General features: G+C 35.9%; 1 protein-coding gene and 1 long non-coding RNA gene across 3 annotated transcripts in view; one reads left to right on the top strand and one right to left on the bottom strand.

Moving 5' to 3' along the window:
• Window positions 1-5,810: 5,810 nt before the first annotated feature.
• Window positions 5,811-7,970, top strand: LOC124886993. The gene is made up of 2 exons (XR_007044395.1): window positions 5,811-6,320; window positions 6,911-7,970. It is a non-coding gene; the product is annotated as an uncharacterized LOC124886993 (long non-coding RNA).
• Window positions 7,971-10,552: 2,582 nt separating this feature from the next.
• LOC124886992 (alpha-crystallin domain-containing protein 22.3-like) overlaps window positions 10,553-20,403 on the bottom strand; it is a 67,783-nt gene continuing 57,932 nt past the window's right edge. For both annotated transcript variants that reach the window (XM_047396049.1, XM_047396050.1), the window contains exons 2-5: window positions 12,384-12,458; window positions 11,873-12,061; window positions 11,014-11,305; window positions 10,553-10,787 (exon numbers count right to left, since the gene is read on the bottom strand). In XM_047396049.1, the coding sequence (XP_047252005.1) occupies window positions 11,052-11,305; window positions 11,873-12,061; window positions 12,384-12,453 (513 nt within the window). In that variant the 5' untranslated portion in view covers window positions 12,454-12,458 and the 3' untranslated portion in view covers window positions 10,553-10,787; window positions 11,014-11,051. The remainder of the gene's footprint in view (window positions 10,788-11,013; window positions 11,306-11,872; window positions 12,062-12,383; window positions 12,459-20,403) is intronic.

The following is a 20,403-nucleotide window of genomic DNA, read 5'->3' as shown; positions in this document are numbered from 1 at the left end:
ATAAGAAATTCTTGCACTAATAAAATTATGGAAACTCATTTGAGAGAATCTAAACTATAACTTACTTAACATACTAATGGAGAATAATATCATTACTATTAATATTTATGATTAATTTAGTCCAATTTTCATTTTAGAACTATAATAATTATTGTATGACGTGCATTAAGATGCATGCGTTCGATCTACATACAAGTATATTGAAAAATCATTTCACCTTTTGACTTTACTAATGGTGAAGTGATAGATAGTCTATTAACGATATTAATATTGAATTTAAAAGAATAAACACAATCACTAAGTTATTTAGATATTTAGATGTAAGATAGAAAGTGAGATCTCACATATATTGCGTCTTTTATTGACTATTTTAAAAGAAATACTCTTTTATGTAATTTGGTTCTAACAATATTATTTTTGTAGAACAACACACTAAAGTGGGATATATAATGAAAATTTTACATGCGTTTTTCCCTAATTGCATCGGGATTGGAATATAGTGGAGTCACATTATAACATATAAATAGATTGAATAGCTTTGCCTCCAGATTTGTGGGGAGCTCACTTGGTATTTCATGTGTCTATGTTAAAGAAATTTTATGGTGATGGAAACTATTATTCATTGGGATTCGGTCCTGTTTGATGAGAATCTGTCATATGAAGAGGACCATGTGGCTATCTTAGATAGGGAGGTCTACGAATTGAGGTTAAGAGAGATTGCATCTGTAAAGATCTAGTGGAAGAATCATCCTGTGTTGGAAGCCATTTGGGAGACCAAACAAGACATGCATAACAAATTTCCTTATATTTTTGCCGAGTTAGGTAAATCTTTCCTTGTTTCCTTCATTGTTCGTTCTGGGATGAGTGGTTGTTTAAATGATGTAATGATCTTCTAGTTTTTATAGTATAATTAGGGCCTAAGTACTCTGTTGGAGCCCCCGTAATGAGTTAAGTTAACAAAATCTCAAGGTGGGGTGATTTAAAATTATGGCTGTCAAGTGGGCCGGGCCGGGCCAATCCAGAATCGGCCCGTGTTATTTAACCGGGTTGAGGGCCGGGCCGGGTTGGGGTCTAAGTGGGCCGGGACGGTCCGGGCCCAACAGTAAAAAAATCAAAAATCACCCTAACCCGGCCCACTTAACCCAACCCGGTCAAACCCACCTAAACCCGGTTAAACCCGTTTAAAAAACCGGTCAAATCCGGTCAAAAATAGAAAAAAAAAAAACTTTTTTTCAATATACATTATATATATCCACCTATATACATTATAAATGCGTTAAACAATATATATACACTATATATATAGTATATACTATATTAGAATTTAAAAAATATATACACATATATACACACCATCCAAATATATATGTACTACTTTAAACTTTAAAGTTTAAATAAAATATACTACAATATATATATATATATATATATATATATATATATATACACACACACATTTATACATTAAATATATACGTCTATAGAAGATCTATTCACATATATACACTCTAATCTATGTATATGTAATACTTTAAATGAAATATACTATAATATATAAACATTACAATATATATTTGTATGGTTATATACTAATTTATAAAACATATACACATGTATATGTTAAATATACACGTCTATGGAAGATCTATTCACATATATACACTCTATTCTATGTATATGTATTACTTTAAATGAGATATACTACAATATATATACATTACAATATATATTTGTATAGTTCTATACTAATTTATAAAATATATACACATATATACATTAAATATACACGTCTATAGAAGATCTATTCACATACATACACTCTATTCTATGTATATGTAATACTTTAAATGAGATATACTACAATATATATACATTGCAATATATATTTGTATAATTCTATACTAATTTATAAAACATATACACATTTATACGTTAAATATACACGTCTATAGAATATCTATTCACATATATACACTCTATTCTATGTATATGTAATACTTTAAATGAGATATACTACAATAAATATACATTACAATATATATTTGTATAGTTCTATACTAATTTATAAAACATATACACATATATACATTAAATATACACGTCTATAGAAGATCTATTCACATACATACACTCTATTCTATGTATATGTAATACTTTAAATGAGATATACTACAATAAATATACATTGCAATATATATTTGTATAGTTATATACTAATTTATAAAACATATACACATGTATACGTTAAATATACACTTCTATAGAAGATATATACACGTGTATACGCACCATTCAATGTATATATACTACTACTTATAAAATATACTACATTATATATACATTACAATATATATAGATATACTTATATACTAATTTATAAAACATATACACATGTATACGTTAAATATACACTTCTATAGAAGATATATGCACAAATATACAAAACATATGCTACTTAATATAAAAAATTAATAATATTTGATAGTAAATTAATAATATATTAGAAGTAAGTTTTTAATTTAAAGTAGAAAACTAGAAATTCAATTTAAAATTTTAAATCGTTAAATGAAAAAAAAAAACAAAAAGCAAGGACTAAGGAGTGAATGAATTTGCGGAATTTTATTGATTGCAAAATGATCCAAAATTTATAATTTACATGAATGAAAAATCTATAAATTATGCATCATTTTTTCCAACTCATACATGTTAATATTAATGGGAACTTGCATAGGATAGTCGAAGTCAACGGGGGCAAAACCATGCATTGTACTTGATTCTGCTGAGTTCTCCCGTGAAGTCATAATTTCTTCAAGTTTCAGCTCGTCGCTCGACTCCGGTTCCATTCCTTGTTCTCTTCTTTCCGCTCTAATCCAATCTCTGAGGCAAACTAGAACATTCATTGCATTGCTTCCCAATGAGTGTCGGTTGTCTCCAAGCTGCTGTCGTCTCTGACTAAAGGCGCTCTCTGATGCAACGGTTGACATTGGAACATTCAAGATATCTCTAGCTAATCTTGAAAGCAAAGGATATTGTGTTTCATTACTCCTCCACCAATCCAACGTGTTGATCCGTCGTCTGCGATCCTGTGGTGCCGTTCGAAGATAATATTTCAGCTCTTCCCGATAAGTTGATGTGTAAGTTCTCTCATCAACACTGTTCCAACAATTTAAATCATAAAATGAATCAGAAAAACCACTATGTGCCGGCCTTTTAGAAGATGATGGCTCCTCGGGAGGATGAGGAGCGACAGTTGGAGTGATATTTGTAGGTACGGCTAAATCAAATAAATCAGCATAGTGATTATATAATTTTTCTATGTAATCCTTTGCATTAGCTGTAGCCGTCCACAAATCAGGTTGCACTTGCTCAGAATCATGGTTAGTATTTATTTCTAAGTTAGTATAAATAAGAGTACTAAAGTGACACATATTATTGTATTTCATGCACGGATTTAGCATAGCACCAACCAAGTAAATAGGGGGAATCGGGAAAAAATATTTTTTAAATTTCATAAACATGGCGCCAACAGCTTCTTTATAACCTTTTTTATTTTTATATTCTTTGAGCAAACCAGAAATATCGGCTATATATTCCAAAATATTACAAACAGTAGGATAATAAGCACCGAAAAATTCAACCGTAGCCACATAAAATTTTTCTAAAAACTTAACAAGATCATTAATTACAACCCAATCAGAATTATGTAGCGTGCAATCAGCAGAATCAACAAATGAACCGCAATGTTGGTTAAAAGCTAGTGTAATAGGAATTCTATATTTATAACAAGTTTTTAAAAATTCATACGTAGAATTCCATCTAGTATCAATTTCCTCAGGCATCAAAATCGGTGTAAGTCCATTTTCTTGACATTTAACTTTAAATTCTCTAATTCTCGATCTACGATTATTTTCTTGAATAAAACAAACAGCAAGACGAATTTTTTCAATATCAAACTCAAAAAACTCAAGACCATCTTTTACAATTAAATTATATATATGACATGCACACTTAATATGAAAAAATTCAGGCAAGGGCAGAGATAGCGTAGAATTTAATTTTTTTATAGTAGTGTTGTTGTTAGAAGCATTATCAAAAGCAATACATAAAATTTTATTTTCGATACCATAATATCCGGCAATTTTAACAATAGAATCAGCAATAAATTGTCCAGTATGTTTACGATCTTCATCATATAAAAAAGCAAGAATAGGTTTTTGCATCACGAAATTACTATCCATCCAATGACAAGTAACGGTTAAATAATTATTTTTATTTACAACACGACCAAGATCAGAAGTTAGGGACAATCTACATTAAATATTTTTTTAACAATGTTGATAAATAAAAACAATATTGTGAATGAAGTCTAAAAATATCAGACCGACAAGTAGTTCTAGGAATACCGTTAAACATAGGATTATAAATGGCTTCTATATAACGAATAAAGGCATCAGAAGAAGGAAAATTAAAAGGCAAACAACCCACAGCTCCATTTTAGCTATTTCTTCCCAGTCCCTCAATTTATTATACTTCTTCGCTACGTGACCGGTTGCTGAGTCCATTCTAGTTTGCGTTGACCCACCAACATCCGCACCACCTTTTGCAATATTTAACTCTCTTTTATGATCTTCAGCTACATGTCTCATTAACGTACCCGTACCCCCTTGCCTGCCTCCACTTCTATGCTTATATATTTGTTGACAAATATTACATTGCACCTCAATATCTGATATACGTTCAAAAAATTGCCATGCAATACTAGTTCTTTTACGAGGTTTTGGGGCACTGGGAGGACGGGAAGGGAGATTAACTGATTTAGATCTAACGTTAGCATCTCCTACTGTGGGTGTCTCAGCAATATTTTCATTTTCTTCGTCTAAATTAACCGCATCTACTTCATTTTCTTCTTCTATACTGTAATTTTTCTAAGCTTCTACATAATCCATATCGTGAGCACCTACACCTATTTCTTCCTCAAAATGTGTACCAAGCGGTACCGGAGGCGAAGGCACACGGGTATAGCTACTACTTGAACTACCTCTACCGCTATTAATTCGCTTTTTACTACCACTACCGCTTCCGGGACAAAAATTTTTAACACCTTTAGTAGCGAGATTTCTTAATTTATCCATAATATAAATTAAATTAAACTAAAAATATTCAAAATACACAAATATAATAAAATTAAATATTAAACAATTAATACAATAAATAAAAATTAAACGTAAGAGATGGAACGCCAATACCAAATTTTGGAAGTATCCGAAGATTGCGACTTTAGAAACTTCCGCTCGTACTTTGTAAACGAAAAATTAAAAAATTAAACTGAACACTTTAAGAAATTAAATATATTGAATATTTGAGAATTGAGAATTGAGATTTGAGAGAATGAAAAATTGTGTGAAAAATGATTTGAAGTTGTAGGGTATTTATAAATTTTTTTTGGGTTTAAAAAATATTTTTTAAAGTTTTTTTTTTTAATAAATGGGCCCAAACTAGCCGTTTGGACCCAAAAACGGCTAGTTTGGCCCAAAAGCCAAAATCTCTTTTTTTTTTTTTTTATTTATCCGGGCCGGGCCGGTTAACCGGCGGGCCTGGACAGGGCTTGGTTCGGGCCGAGTTAGCCAAGCCCATTTTTAAAAAATAACCGGCCCGGGACCCGGAACCCTAAAGTCCTAGGCTTATTGGGCCGGGTCAAACCGGACCGGGTTACTTACGAGGGCCGGGTCGGGCGGGTCCCGGCCCACTTGACACCCATATTTAAAATGGAAAATTCATGTTGTTCCTATTCTTTGTGGATTTTGCTTAACAGTATTGTGCTTTGGGATGTTGTGTTCCATTAGGGGTGACCTAGTAATCTAGATCTTAGCAGAAAAATTCTGAGACTAAAAATAAAGTCGTAGCATGTGATTTTAAGAATTGCCGCTTTGGGTTGCTTTGTTATATCTAAAGTTAATGATTTTGTGTTGTGAAAATGAAGCTGGAATGCAACTCTCCTTGAGATACTAGTTAAGGACCGCTGCAGCGATGGAATTCCCGCTATAGTGAGACTAACATAGCAGTTGGAGTCCCATCGTAGTGGGCTGGGTAATTTCTGGTTCCAATATTCACTCTCATTTCAGGGGTGGCAGATCACCACAACGACATTAATCTCCCTATAGTAAAGCCATTGTAGTGAGAAATGGGTCGTGTGGCTGCAAACGCAAGGTAGGATGCATGTTTATGTCCTATATTTCAAGATTCAACTCTTAAACTCAAAAACTTCATTCCAGAGCTTTAGAGGGTGACTTTTATAAGGCTGGGACAGTTTTATCATCGAGGTAAGTTATTCCATCACTCTCTTCACCTAGTAATCCATGACTACCCCAGAATTGTTAGGAAGATTATAATGGGAAAATTTTTATGAGTTAGCATACTAGGTCCATGAAGAGTATTGAAAAACTTTAGGGCAATCAGTATAATTATGTACAATTCTTCTAGGTTATAAATTAATACTTCCTGGAATGTAATTGTAGTTCTTGGTAGTCCATTTTGCTGAATGGACAGCCAAAAGGTGTCTTCAAATCAACTAGGGGTCTAAAGCAAGGTGATCCTTTGTCCCCTACTCTTTTTATTCTGTGTGCAGAAGTGATGTCTAGAGCTTTGAATGCATTAATGGAGAAGAAGAAATTTAAGAGATTTGGTATTCCTAGAGGAAGTCCAAAGATTAATCACCTGGCTCTTGTTGATAATTCTGAGTGTGATAATTCTCTCTTTGTTCTGCACAATATGGGGGTCACTATTTATATTTTAATCTATGTGGATAACCTCATAATCATTGGCAGTGATGAAACACTCATTCAACATGTTGTTACCTCTCTTTCAAAAAAAAATTCTCTCAAATACCATCGTTTATTACACTATTTCTTAGGTGTGGAAGTACACAGGAATGTTGATGGCTTGTTTCTCAGTCAATCCAAGTATATACAGGAGATTCTACATGACACTTAGATGCAAGACTACAAAGGTATTCCATGTCCGAGACCCTACTAGTTGATGATGGAGCACCTTGGAAAATAATACAGAAGTGTGCTCGGTAAGTTTCAGTACCTTTCATTTACCTGACCTGACATCACATACTATTTAAAAAAGTTTACTCAGTTCAATACCTCTCCTTCTATGCTTCACTGGAAGGAAATTAAGCGATCCTGTGATACCTTAAAGAAACATCCCAGTATGGCATTCGTATTTCCCCACAGAAATCGACTGCTTTTTATGCCTATGTTGATGCTGATTGGGTAGGTGTCATCAATGATCGTCGCTCTATCTCAGTCTACATTGTTTATTTGGTCACAACGCCCATATCCTGGAGTTCTCGTAAGCAACCTACTATCTCTAGATCATCCACTGATGCTGAATATCGTGCGGTTGATTCCACCTTGTCTGAAACAAATTGGGTTACTCACTTGCTCAAAGATCTTCATGGGTCACTTCCTGCTACACCTTTAATACTTTGTGATAACCGTGGAGTTACGTACATTGACGAGAATCTGTTACATCATACCAAAATGAAGGACCTTGAGGTTGATCTTCACTTTGTTTGTAACCAGGTCCGCAATGGATTGGTCCAAATGAGGTACATACACGCTGTTGATCAACTTGCATATCCACTTACCAAACCATTGTCCAAGCCAGCTTTCCAGCTAATGCTTCCCAAGTTACGTGTTGTCTCTTCACACCTAACTTGAGGGGGCGTAATAGTGCATTAGCATTAGTGTTTTACCAGTGTTGTAACATTGTTTTACTGTGCACATATACTAATACTACAGATATAATTTGATTAGGATTAGATTTGTTCAACTTATTTAGGTGCTAGTTTGTGTAGCCATAGTTATCTGTCCCTACATTCTTAGAGTTACTTTAAGCTAGTTTTGATTATTTCAGTATATAAACTCCACTGTAGTCTCATCAAATAAACATACTTTCTTCTACTCTATTTGTCTCCTTTGTTACATATCCGTTCCAAATGAAAAACAAGTATCTGTAACATTTGATTTGATTGTACTTTGAATTAAAGGTACTTTAATACCATTAACTTTATTCTTGCTATAGCTTTTTGCATCCTATATAAACCATGTCTTTGGTGAACACAGGACACACTAAAAAAGAAGAAATACACCAACAAAGTGAAAGAAAAACATTTTCCTCCTTTCTTCCTAAGTTCTCTACTTTTGGACAATAGTTTTGAGCAATCTCCAAACTTCCATCCACGAGTGCACATGTTTAGAAGTAGCAGTGGAACCTTGGGGAGCGATCGGCTAGAAAGATTTGCACTAGAATCAGGAATCGCTTTCAAGGCAGTGGCTTGCCATGACACAGTATTTGTGACTATTTTATTACTATTATTAATTCCAGTTCCATATCAAAATTGTAGTAATTTTTCCTACACAAGAAAATCCAGCACTTGCTGCATTCTATGAGTCAAAACCTTAGAGATGAGTTTGTATAGCATGGTACGACAACAAGTAGGTTCTGCTCCCTAGGAATCAATGTAATGGTTGTGCAATTACAACTGTCCAGTAGTAAAGAAGTCTAGGACTGCACATATAACCTCTTCTCCAATTATGTCCCATGCCCTTTTGAAAAATCAAGCATTATAGCCATCAAATCATGGGGCTTTGGAGTCATTAATATCATTTAGGGCCTTTATTGCTTCCTCTTTAGTGACAGGTTCTATCAGGCCATGTTGATGCTTCCTTCCCGACACAGGGCCTTGTTGCATAACATGAGAGGCAATACTAACCTGTTATGGTGCTGCAGTACCTAATAAACCTTTGTAGAAACTCAATATTTCAGTTGTGACCTCCTTCTTTGTTAGCATCACTCCGTTTGCATCTTTTGATAGTGCTGTGACTCACTATACTCTTCAAGCTTGCATAATAGTAGGATTTATTAGTATCTCCGAGTTGTAACCAATGCATTCTAGATTTCTCCTTCAATATACTTTCAGCAATGTTATTTTACTTTTCAAGCTGCAGCTTAACATTCCTGGTGTAGACATTTTGAGGCTGCTCTACCGTGTACCTTATTCCATGGCTCTGATGCTAGAGTAGTCTCCATTGTTTTCTGCTCAACTGATGACTGAGCAGTCACCTCTGGCTTGTCAGCTACCTTTTGCACAAACAAAGAGCAGATATACTCTACCAGTTCTTGTTTCTTCTTTCCACAGACTCTGCCACCGTACTGCCAGTGGCTGGATAAATCACACAGTGTTTTCTCTTCTCCACAAATATCGATCCACCAGTTACTGGATTTTCTTTCCCCATATCTTCAGCACCTTTCCTAGCCCTTTGGTTTACTGTATTCTGAATTATACACGTTATTCTTTTTTACAATATTATATACTAGTTCCATCACTATAACGTCCCTTTCATGCATTGAATCTATAAGAGTGCTAATTTGATAGGAATTTAGGAACCAATCATTCTTGTAGTCCTTCGGAAAAAGAACCATTTTATTCCTAAGGGAATATATAAAATAACTGCCTCGAAACATAAAATTTGCATAACAGACATAGTATATAACCTAATATGAGATCAACAGTACTTATCGATGTTGTGGTCTATTTCTCTAATGATTTTTTTCCACCTAAACTGAACTTCCATCTACAGGACTTTGTCAAGAAACGGTTTAAATGTCCAGCGACATTATATTCTACAACACTTTGTCCCAACAGTCATGAGGTGGCAATGATGTAACCGAGGGAATGGCCTAGTGGTCAAATAAGTGAGACAAAAATAATTTTTAGGTTCAAATCTCAGCGGAGACATACTACTAGGTGATTCCTTTCCATTTATCCAGGTCTTGGTGGACAGAGTTACCTAATGCATGTGTCCTTGGGAAGTAACAAATACTTACGGAATTAGTCGAGGTACGAACAAATTATTCTGATACACGGTTTTATTAAAAACAAAAAGATCAATAGACTCTGGAATCATCCTGTATGTGACACATTCAATTAGTTGTTTAGTACTACGTACGATAAATATCTTTGCCAAAAAAAAAACATTTTCGAAGTGTCTGGTTATATTAAAATCTAGAAGTTTGGTCAAAAGAAATATTTCTACCAAAATGGAAAAAAGTAGCTGTCACTTGAGTTTAGTCATTATCCCGTACAAATATCCCAAACTCATTCAATGTGACTAGTTTATCAACACTGAATTTGTCATCAACCTGTAGTATTACTGTTATAAAATCATCATCAACATGCCCTATTCAACACCTTGTACGATTACACTAAATAACTACCTTTAGACCTAATAAAAAACTGATATGAGCAGCCCGATGCACTAAAGCTGCCGCTATGCGGGAGGTCCAAAGAAGGACGGAACCACAAGGGTTTATTGTGCACAGCCTTATCTCACATTTCTGCAAGAGATTGTTTCCATGACTTGAAACGGTGACCTCCTGGTCACATGACTACAACTTTACCGGGTACTCCAAGGCTCCCCTTCCTAATCAAACACTGAACTGCCGGGTATAAGAGTACTATAGCAAACCAATTAAACACCAATGACAAAATACATGGTCTTTAAATACAAAACACAAAGTCTATAAGTTTGAACCCAATCAGTAGAAGTGCCTAAGTTCGGTTAGCCATGCCCATAAGTCTTAACAATGGAAAGAACAAGACGGCATACACACAAAAGAACTAAAGCATGATGGAAATAAAGCTAAAAGCTGCAGAAAGTTCCCGGAATCAACTGAGCATTGCTCCTGGTCTTCTAAATTTGGCTTCTCCCAATCATCTACAAGCGAAACACGGAATTAGGTTCGGGAAAAGAAACATTTCTGTAGTAGTGATTAATGAAAGCTTTATGAAGCTCAACATGAAACAATATGTTCACATTCCAAAAACTATGCAGAATGATTGTTCATAAATCAGGAAGGCAGAATTACATAATTGGTTCAGATATAATGTCAATATGCACATGCAACTCCAAACAAAGTACTTTGGACTGTAAAGGTACTTACAAAGATGAAAGATTTTGATGTAAATATGTCATTGCCCCTCAAAGGACCTGTTTTTTTTTTTTTTTCTTCACAACTCCTTCAAAAATCCCGTCAGTTCCAAAAACACAATCTGAGGTTAGATGATCAATTGGACCTGGTAGCTGGATTGAAACAGTAAATTCACCCGGTGGGCATAAGTTCTGAGTTTGCATCTTAAAAACCATACTGTGCTTGCAAACCGTGCTCTCTCCGGTCGCGCTCTCTCCTTTTATGACAATTCTCCCATCAGGTCTAACTTCACAGCTTATGACTTCTGTAACCACATGAACGGGAAGATATCTTAACCATCAATTCGATTCATATGGATGCAATTTGACATTTATTGACCACATAAAAAGAGCAGCTTAAAATGATGGACTACAATCGTTAGAGGAAACATTAAAAACCCTTTTGTGGGGTCAAAACAAGAGCAACCCAATGTTATAAACAAAAACATTCATTAAAAGAATATATCCATCTAAGTTGAGCAGACTCCTCACTTAACATGCCATAACCGTGTCGGAATCTTCAAAAATAGTCTACTTTTAGCGAATCCGACATGCACTAGCTGACATTTTTGACGAGTCCAGGCAAGTAATACATGGTCCTAGCTAGAAAGCAAGCATTTTTTAATCAGTGAAAAAAATGGAACACTCGTCTGTATAGAGAAGTAGAAAATGAAGGCATACAGATATTTATTTCTGCAATGTATCAATAAGTTACATTCATATACAGAACATATGTTCACAGACAAGAAGGACACTTGATGTATTAAAACGGTTAGACTTATAAGAAGAAATGGTGATTACTTAAGAAAATCTTAATCATACGTAGAACTTACTTTCATCCCTGGTAACACCAGGGAGTGAAACACGAAACAAATACTCATCCATGGATTCAGCGACGTCAACGGATCCAACAAGAGGACCGGCCTTTTCCAACGAAGCCGATCCAGTAAAGGCAATAACATTGTCCCACTCCTCTCTGTCTGGAGAAGCAGAGGAAGAAACCATTGCAGGCTGAGAGTTTTCTGAGAAAAAGAAAAACAGATTTAACTAGTGAAAAATGTTAATACTAAAAAATGGCAACCCTGCTCGTATTAATACGATAAAAAAATACATCTTAAAATGGTAGTTAAAGTTCATAAAATTTGACTCGAGAAAAGCGAAACGTGACAAATAAAGTTCAACGGAGGGAGTTTTTATGTAACAGACAAAATGAGTAAAGTCACTATGAGTGTGCTAGAATGATGTCAAAATTTTTGAAAAATATTTTCATAAAAAATCAAGAAAAGTATTTTTCGTACCGAACACAACCTATACCTATTTATTTGTTACATAAAAAAAGTTTACCAAGGGATTTCGATCTTTTCTCATAGAGTTTTCTCAAGCCGTGTCCAGTCGTAAAGCTGCTTCTAGTCATAACTCCTGCAATCAATTGTCAATGCAGACGCAGTTTAATGGAAAAGAGAGAATACAATAATAATGACAACGATATATTCTGTGCAATTTCATAAGTAGGGTCTAGATTAAGTGATCTTACCTCTACCTTCTGAGAGGTAGAGAGACTGTTTCGGAAGGAACCTGGGGTTAATCGAGTGGATAAGAAAGAGACTACAACAATGACAAAAATATATTCAATGTGATTTCATGGGTGGAATCTAAGAGGTAGAATGCAAGCAAACTTTACTCCTATGTCCCAAGAAATAGAGAGGTCGTTTTGGGAAGACCCTCGGGTCAATCGAGTGGAACCAATGTAATTTCATGTGTGGGATTCGAAGAGATAAAATGTAGATAGAATTTACTTCTATCTCTCAAAAAATAGAGAGGTTATTTTCGAAAGTTCCTCGCGTACGTCAAGGGGAAAAGAGAGATATGTTCAATTGATCCTACATTTCCAGCATTTTCCCATTAATTTTCATGTGCATTCTCCGTCTAGAAACCCCCTAGAGTTGGCCATGTCTCCACACCGGACCATAGGATCACCACCCCGGATCCGACCAGAACCACCGAAACCACCGAATTGCACTAGTTGTATAGATGAAGACTCCACAACTTCAGGACAATTCAAAGAGCAACACTTCAAAGTAGCTCTACTAAATAAAAGCTAAGAGCTCAACATGATCTACAACCCACAGATCGCCTGTGGGACTATTGATCTCGCAAATGATTCAGACTCAATACCCCTCACTCCGGAAGACAAACGAAGAATTTACCAACCTTGGCAATTTTCCGCAATCATCAACTTGTATGGGAAAAATACAAGTTGTATGGCAATTTACCGCTAGTCTTTGTAACAGCACCACCACCTCCGAAAGAGCCCCAACATCCTGGATGGAGCTCATCCTCCATAACAAGTCGATCTCACACTGTGTAATAGTGGGGGACCAACCAATAGTCCTGATAGTGTAGGACAAGACATAGTCAGCCCAGATCATCAAAGATGGTGCGGACGGGAAAATCAAGGGACTGGGCACCGAGATTTGCGGACAGATGCTACATTATGCCCAAATGATGGGTACACAAAATATGATGAACACAGGGCAACTCAACTTCCTCATGGAACACACCTTTAGGAGCTTACCCCTCTATCCCACCACCACATACCTATCGGGCAGAAATAAAGCAAACCATAAGTAAAAGAAAACAAGAACAACACAGATTTATGTGAAAACCCTCGTGGGAAAAACCACGGGCAGAGGCAAAGGAGGTTTCACTATAATTGATGAAGAGTACAATGTGGAGAATGAAAAAATTTCTGAATGCCCAAAACAAACCCTCTAAATGCACTTATATAATATGTGCATACAAATAAATCCTAAACCCAAAAATCTAATGGATAGCACCGCGAAAATTTCAGGGCCCAATCAACAGAATTTGGGTCACAACTCTGACAATCTCCACCTTAACACGAATTCTAATTCAGAATTCAAATCCATTTCAAGTCAAACTCTCCACCTCTTCCACAAAAGCCTCTAGGGGCACATCTTAACATCTAACACTAACCAAGTCTAAGCAATGCTCAAACTTAGCACTTAGTTGTGTCTTGGTCATCATATCAGCAGCATTATCATGAGTACTAATCTTGCTCACCACAATATCACCACAAGCACTAATTTCACGTAAAAAATGATACCGAACATCGATGTGCTTTGTTTTATCTTGAAACATCTGATCTTTCATAAGAAAGATAGCACTCTGACTGTCGCAAAAAACCGTAGTAATCTGTAAGTCTTTACTAAGTTCACCAAATAGACCCTTCAACCAAATGGCTTCCTTGAAAGCCTCCGTAATAGCCATATACTCTGCCTCAGTAGTTGACAAAGCAGCCATAGTCTGTAAGGTAGCTTTCCAACTAATAGCACAACCACCAATGGTGAAAAAATAACATGTAAGGGATCTCTTTTTATCATGATTCCCTGCAAAATTAGAATCAACATACCCTATTACTCCATATCTAATTTGCCCAAACTGCAAATAAACATCAGTATATCCATGCAAGTATCTAAAAATCCACTAAACTTTTTTCCAATGTTCTTTGCCAGGATTTGCCATGTATCTGCTAACTGCACTGACGACATAAGATAATCTGGTCGGGAACACACCATTGCATGCATAAGGGACCCGATGGCACTAGAGTATGAAACTAGAGACATATAGTCACGCTCATCATCTGTCTTTGGAGATAAAGTGGCCGAGATTTTGAAGCGAGCTGCCAATGGAGTACTGACAGGCTTGGCATTTCGCATATTGAACCTGTGAAGCACTTTCTCAATATATCTTTTCTGACTCAAGTATAACTTACACTTCTCTCTATCCCTCATAATTTTCATGCCAAGAATCTTCTTTGCTGCTCCTAAATCCTTCATCTCAAACTCCTTGCAGAGCTGAGCTTTGACTTTTATTATCTCTCGCATATCCTTTGTTGCAATCAACATATCATCAATATATAAGAGAAGATATACGAACAAACCATCACTTACCTCTTTGAAGTAGACACAACTATCATAACTACTCCTCTAAAACATATGAGAGGTCATAAAAGAGTCAAACCTCTTATACCACTGTCTGGGCGACTGCTTTAAGCCATAAAGAGACTTTTTCCGCAAGCATACATAGTCCACCTTTCTTGAGACTACAAAGCCCTTTGGTTGCTGCATATAGATGTCCAATGCAGTTTTGACATCCAACTGCTGAAGCTCAAGATTATGCATGGCCACAATACCAAGCAAAGCTCGAATTGAACTATGCTTTACAACTGGAGAAAACACATTTGTGAAGTCAATACCTGGAACCTGACTGTAGCCTTTAGCAACTAGTCTTTCTTTGTACCTTGCATCTTCAACTCCCGATGTTCCTTCTTTTTTCTTGAATACCCACTTGCAATGGACAACTTTCTTATCTTTAGGCAATCTCTCCAAATCTCATATGCCATTCTTATGAAATGATTCCATCTCCTCCTGCATAGCAATCATCCATCAGCTGGAATTATCACAACTAACTGCCCCTGAGTAAGAAGAAGGTTCTTCACCGAAATTAATACCTTCTGCTACATTCAATGTATAAGCAACCAAATAAACTTCAGCATACTTCTGAGGAGGTCTAATATCTTTTCTAAGTCTTTCTTTAGCAATAGAATATTCTGGCATCACTGGTGGTGAAGAAGAAATAGTACCACTCTATATCTCCAGGCCAGGTGTAGACTCTGCTCTAATTTGCAATTCAACATGGGTGCTTGACTTTTGCTGATTCATGTCGCCAAGCTCATCTGGAGGTGAAGCACTAGATTCGGAGGGAGCTCAAAGCATAGCAGTTTCATCAAACGTAACATCCTTTCTAACTATAACCTTTTTAATTTCTGGACACCACAGCTTATAACCTTTAACACCAGGCTTATAACCCATAAATAAGCACTTGACAGATCTAGGCTCTAACTTTCCATTATCAATATGAGCATACGCAGGACATCCAAATATCCTCAAATTAGAATAACTAGAAGGAGTACCATACCATACCTCTTGTGGAGTCTTTTTATCAATCGTGATTAAGGGAGAACGGTTAATAAGAAGACAACCTATGGAAGCAGCTTCGGGCCAAAAAGACTTAGGTAAACTAGCATTAGAGATCATACAACGCGCCTTCTCCATTATAGTCCTATTCATTCGTGCAGCCACACCAGTGTGATGCAGAGTATGACGAACTGTCAAGTGCCTCACAATCACAATTCCTTCTAACTTGCACAGAGCATTAAATTCATTAGAACATAACTTTAAACCATTATCAGTCCGAAGAAGTTTTACCTGCTTTCCTATTTGTTTTCAATCATAATCTTTCACTCCTTGAAAGTAGGCAACATATTATTCTTTTGCTTCAGGAAGAACACCTAAACTTTTCAGGAATTGTCATTAATAATAGTCAATAAATAATTTGTACCTCCTCTAGAAGGTACTCTAGAAGGACCCAGAGATCAGAATGAATGTTATCAAGTGTGCCTTTAGTTGAGTGGATGCCTTTAGTGAATCTGACTCTCTTTTGCTTCCCAAAAATGCAATGCTCAAAGAACTCCAATTTGGTAATACTTTGCCCATCAAGAAGCCTTCTCCTGCTTATCTCAGCATCTCATTTTCACTTATATTCCCCAGGCGCATAATCCAAAGTTTAGCAACGGCACTTTCTGATAGATGGGAGGTAGAAACTACTACATCACCTATAACCGTAGAGCCCTGCAAGACATACAAATTTGCAGTCTTTCTCTGTCCCTTTATCACAACAAGATCACCTTTAGTAACCTTCATGACTCTACCTTCACCGGTGTACCTATATCCATTTGAATCAAGGGTACTCAAGGAAATAAGATTTCTCTTCAGGTCTAGAACATACAGCACATCACTAAGTGTCCTCACAACCCCATCAAATATCTTAATTCTGATTTCTCCAATACCAGCTATCTTGAAAGGTATGTTATTTACCATCAACACAACACCTTTAGAGATTGCTTCATATATTGTAAACCAATCCCAATTGTGACACATATGAAATATGATCTGAATCAATAATCTAATCCTCATAGGGTTTGGAGTTACTAACAGAAACAACTAAGAGTTCTCCATCACTACCGCCATCTTAAAAAAAACTACCTTCACCAGACTTCTCTAGTTGGTTTCCCTTCGGTCTTGGAGCTTCTCTTTTCTCTCTATTCTATAACTTCCAACACTCGAATTTGATGTGACCCTTCTTCTTGCAGTAATTACAGGTTTGTTTCTTTTTTTGGATTTTGATCTACTTCTATCATCACCTCCAGAGTTCCTCTCACGATTTCTTCCTCGAACAAGGAAACCATCTTCTTAAGTCCTTAGAAAACAACCCATCATAGACTTCATCTATGGTCAGGGTATCATGACTATATAAAATCATATCCCTAAAGGTCATGTATGATGCAGGCAGCGAACACAACAAAATCAACCCAAGATCTTCCTCATCGTACTTAACCTCCATAGTCTCTAAATCAAAGGCGATTTTCTTAAATACAGAAAGATGATCCTCCAAGGATGCACCCTTAGACATACGATAGGAATAAAGTCATTATTTGAGATGCCACTTACTTTTTAGGCTCTTCATCATACACAACGATTCCAATTTCAACCACAACGCAGCGACAGTGGTCTCCTTCAAAACATCCTGTAGAATCTAATTGGATAAATGAAGGTGGATCTGAGATAAAGCCTTCTGATCCTTACGTCATTTATCCTCGTTCGTCAATGGTGAGGGCATCTTATCAAACCTTAATAAAGCATCATCCAAATCCATTTGTGCTAGCACAGCTCGCATCTTAACCTGCCATAACGAAAATCTGGTGTTGCGATCCAACAATGGAACATCGTACTTTATGGTTGCCATCCCCAAGAGAATAATCGAACCTAGCTCTGATACCAGTTTGCCATCCTTCTCTGTCTTATCCCCTAGTGCAGCAATGTAACACTATGGAAAACTTTATATCCATTGGAATGTCAACACCAACTATAAAACCATTGTGAATAGAATCAATCCCTTCATATCATATATCATAGGCCTTAGTCAAGCTAGCTTCCTTTTCTCTAGAAAAGCAAGTGATCATGCCATTAATTTCCAAGAGTACATTTCACACTTCAAGAAAATAAAATGCAAGCACAGCAATATGATTCTAAAAATTAATCTAGAAAAGCCTTTGATGGGCTGAAGTGGTCCTTCATTAAGTGTACTCTCATATTCTTCAACTTTCTCACAAACTGACCAGGCTCATTATGTCTTGTATGACTTCTAGCTCTATCTCCATTTGGAAGAAAACTTCCTTTTTCTACCACACTAGACCCAACATTAGATCTAAACCTTAGACTTCCATCAGTTTTATTACTAGTTGCCCAAAAAATCTCCTACCTATTAGTTGTAAATGATCTCACCTTATTTTTCAGGGATGACCAAGCTAGCTGTCTCTCAATTACTAACACTCTAAGCATATTATATATCCAATCCCATCAAAGAAAAAATAACTCTAAATCTAAAGTTATCTTTCTGGGAACTGTAATGCAGACACTATTGAAATTTCAACACATACATAGAGCCAATGCGCAACGGAAAAATAAATAGAAATGTACCTTCAGCCATTATTGTTCAAGTGTTTCAAAGAATCATCTTTGTCAAAACCTTAAAAGAAAAGATGCAAAGAGACACCTAAATCTTCTAGACTATGCCTATCAAAGTTATACAAGACTGATAGAGTCACAGATGTATTTATAGGTAGGTTAGGGACTCTTAGAAAAGTAACTTTAACCCTAGGGACTTTCATAGTTATTTCTTGCCATCAAAGAAATACCATATATACATAACTTGGAGGAAATTAATTGAATAATTTAATACTTTATTTGGGAAACAAGGTAAATTTCTTACCAAAATTATGTGGGCCATTAATACGTAATAGCACTTCCTTTCTTTTCTCTAACCTCCTCAACATTGGTACCAGTTCTGACTTTGGCAAATACTTAGGATACCCTATTTTACCAAAAAGCCCATAAACACTAAATTTTACTTCATCTTAGATAAGATGAAGAATAGTCTTATTGATGGAAAACTAAGAACCTTAACATGATTGACAAAGCCACTCTTAGTAGATTTCCTACCCATATCATGCAGTTTATCAAAATTCCCACTAGTATCACTGATAGCATCAATAAAATTCAAAGAGACTTCATCTAGAGAAGTAATGTTGATAAGAAGAAACTCTACCTCCTTAGTTTGTATATCACCACCAAAAGAAAAATGCATGATGGACTAGGTTTGCAAAAAGCTAAGTTGAAAATAAAACTTTATATGCCATCCTAGCCTAAAGACTTTCATAAAACCCCAGTGGACTGTGGGACCAAATTCACTTTAGAAAATACCATAGACCAACCAAAAATAGGAGAAGAAAGGGCATTGTTTTGAGAACTTAGATTAACATTTAGAATGGCAGGAAAAATTACTTCTTTGGATGGGATTAAAATGTCCAAAAGAGGGACAAAGTGAGATTCGTTGCTGATAATTGGATCCCGACCTGAGTGCTTTAAGAGGTATCATTCATAGTCCCTACAAGAGACAAAATAAATCTCTCACCATCAAAGATATCCTCACTAATGACATCTAGGACATTTGAAGAATCTCTTTTGAGCTGCTCCAAAATGTGATATGCATCCTTAATAGCTACCCCTCACTTTGAATAACAATAAAAAAGGATACTCTCATATGCTCCCTTATTAGTAATGTTCTTTTTAATACTAACAACACTTATGATAGTCTCAAAAAAGAGCGCAGCTATCATAGAGATGGATAAAACTCTAACTATCATCATATTTGGACAACCACTTGCCCCAATAAAATCAAGATCTTTCTCTAGGTTATGTACCATGGTTGATTACCTACTAATAATTACCTGCACAAAATTGGCCTGGACATACTTGATGTATGCTCGTGTTGTAATGTTACCCAGGAAACATAACCCATATCTTTTTTCTCTATTCCATTTCTTCCCAATTCTAACATAAGATGAACCTCTCAAGTCTCTCCCCTAACTATATTGTCCTAGACTCTATAAATGATTCCAACTGTCTTAGATATTTGCAAGATTCCTCAAAAAAATCCTATAATAACTAGCTTACTAGAGGAGACCTCATACACCCACTACCTCTGAAACCTCTGGCTAACAAGAAATAACAACTTGTTCAACCACGAGAGAGGCCTTGTATCCCCTGAAGCTAGCATCCAACTGGCTATGGAGTATAACATACTTATAGTGGACCATAACTGTGAGACCAACTCAGAACATCTATTCAAGTTAAGTGGGAACCCCTCTGAGAGGGATCTA

The sequence above is a fragment of the Capsicum annuum genome, chromosome 9 (assembly GCF_002878395.1).
Source record: "Capsicum annuum cultivar UCD-10X-F1 chromosome 9, UCD10Xv1.1, whole genome shotgun sequence".
NCBI lineage: Eukaryota > Viridiplantae > Streptophyta > Magnoliopsida > Solanales > Solanaceae > Capsicum > Capsicum annuum.
The sequence above is the reverse complement of the archived record's forward strand: the minus strand, read 5'-3'. Positions and strand labels throughout refer to the sequence as shown.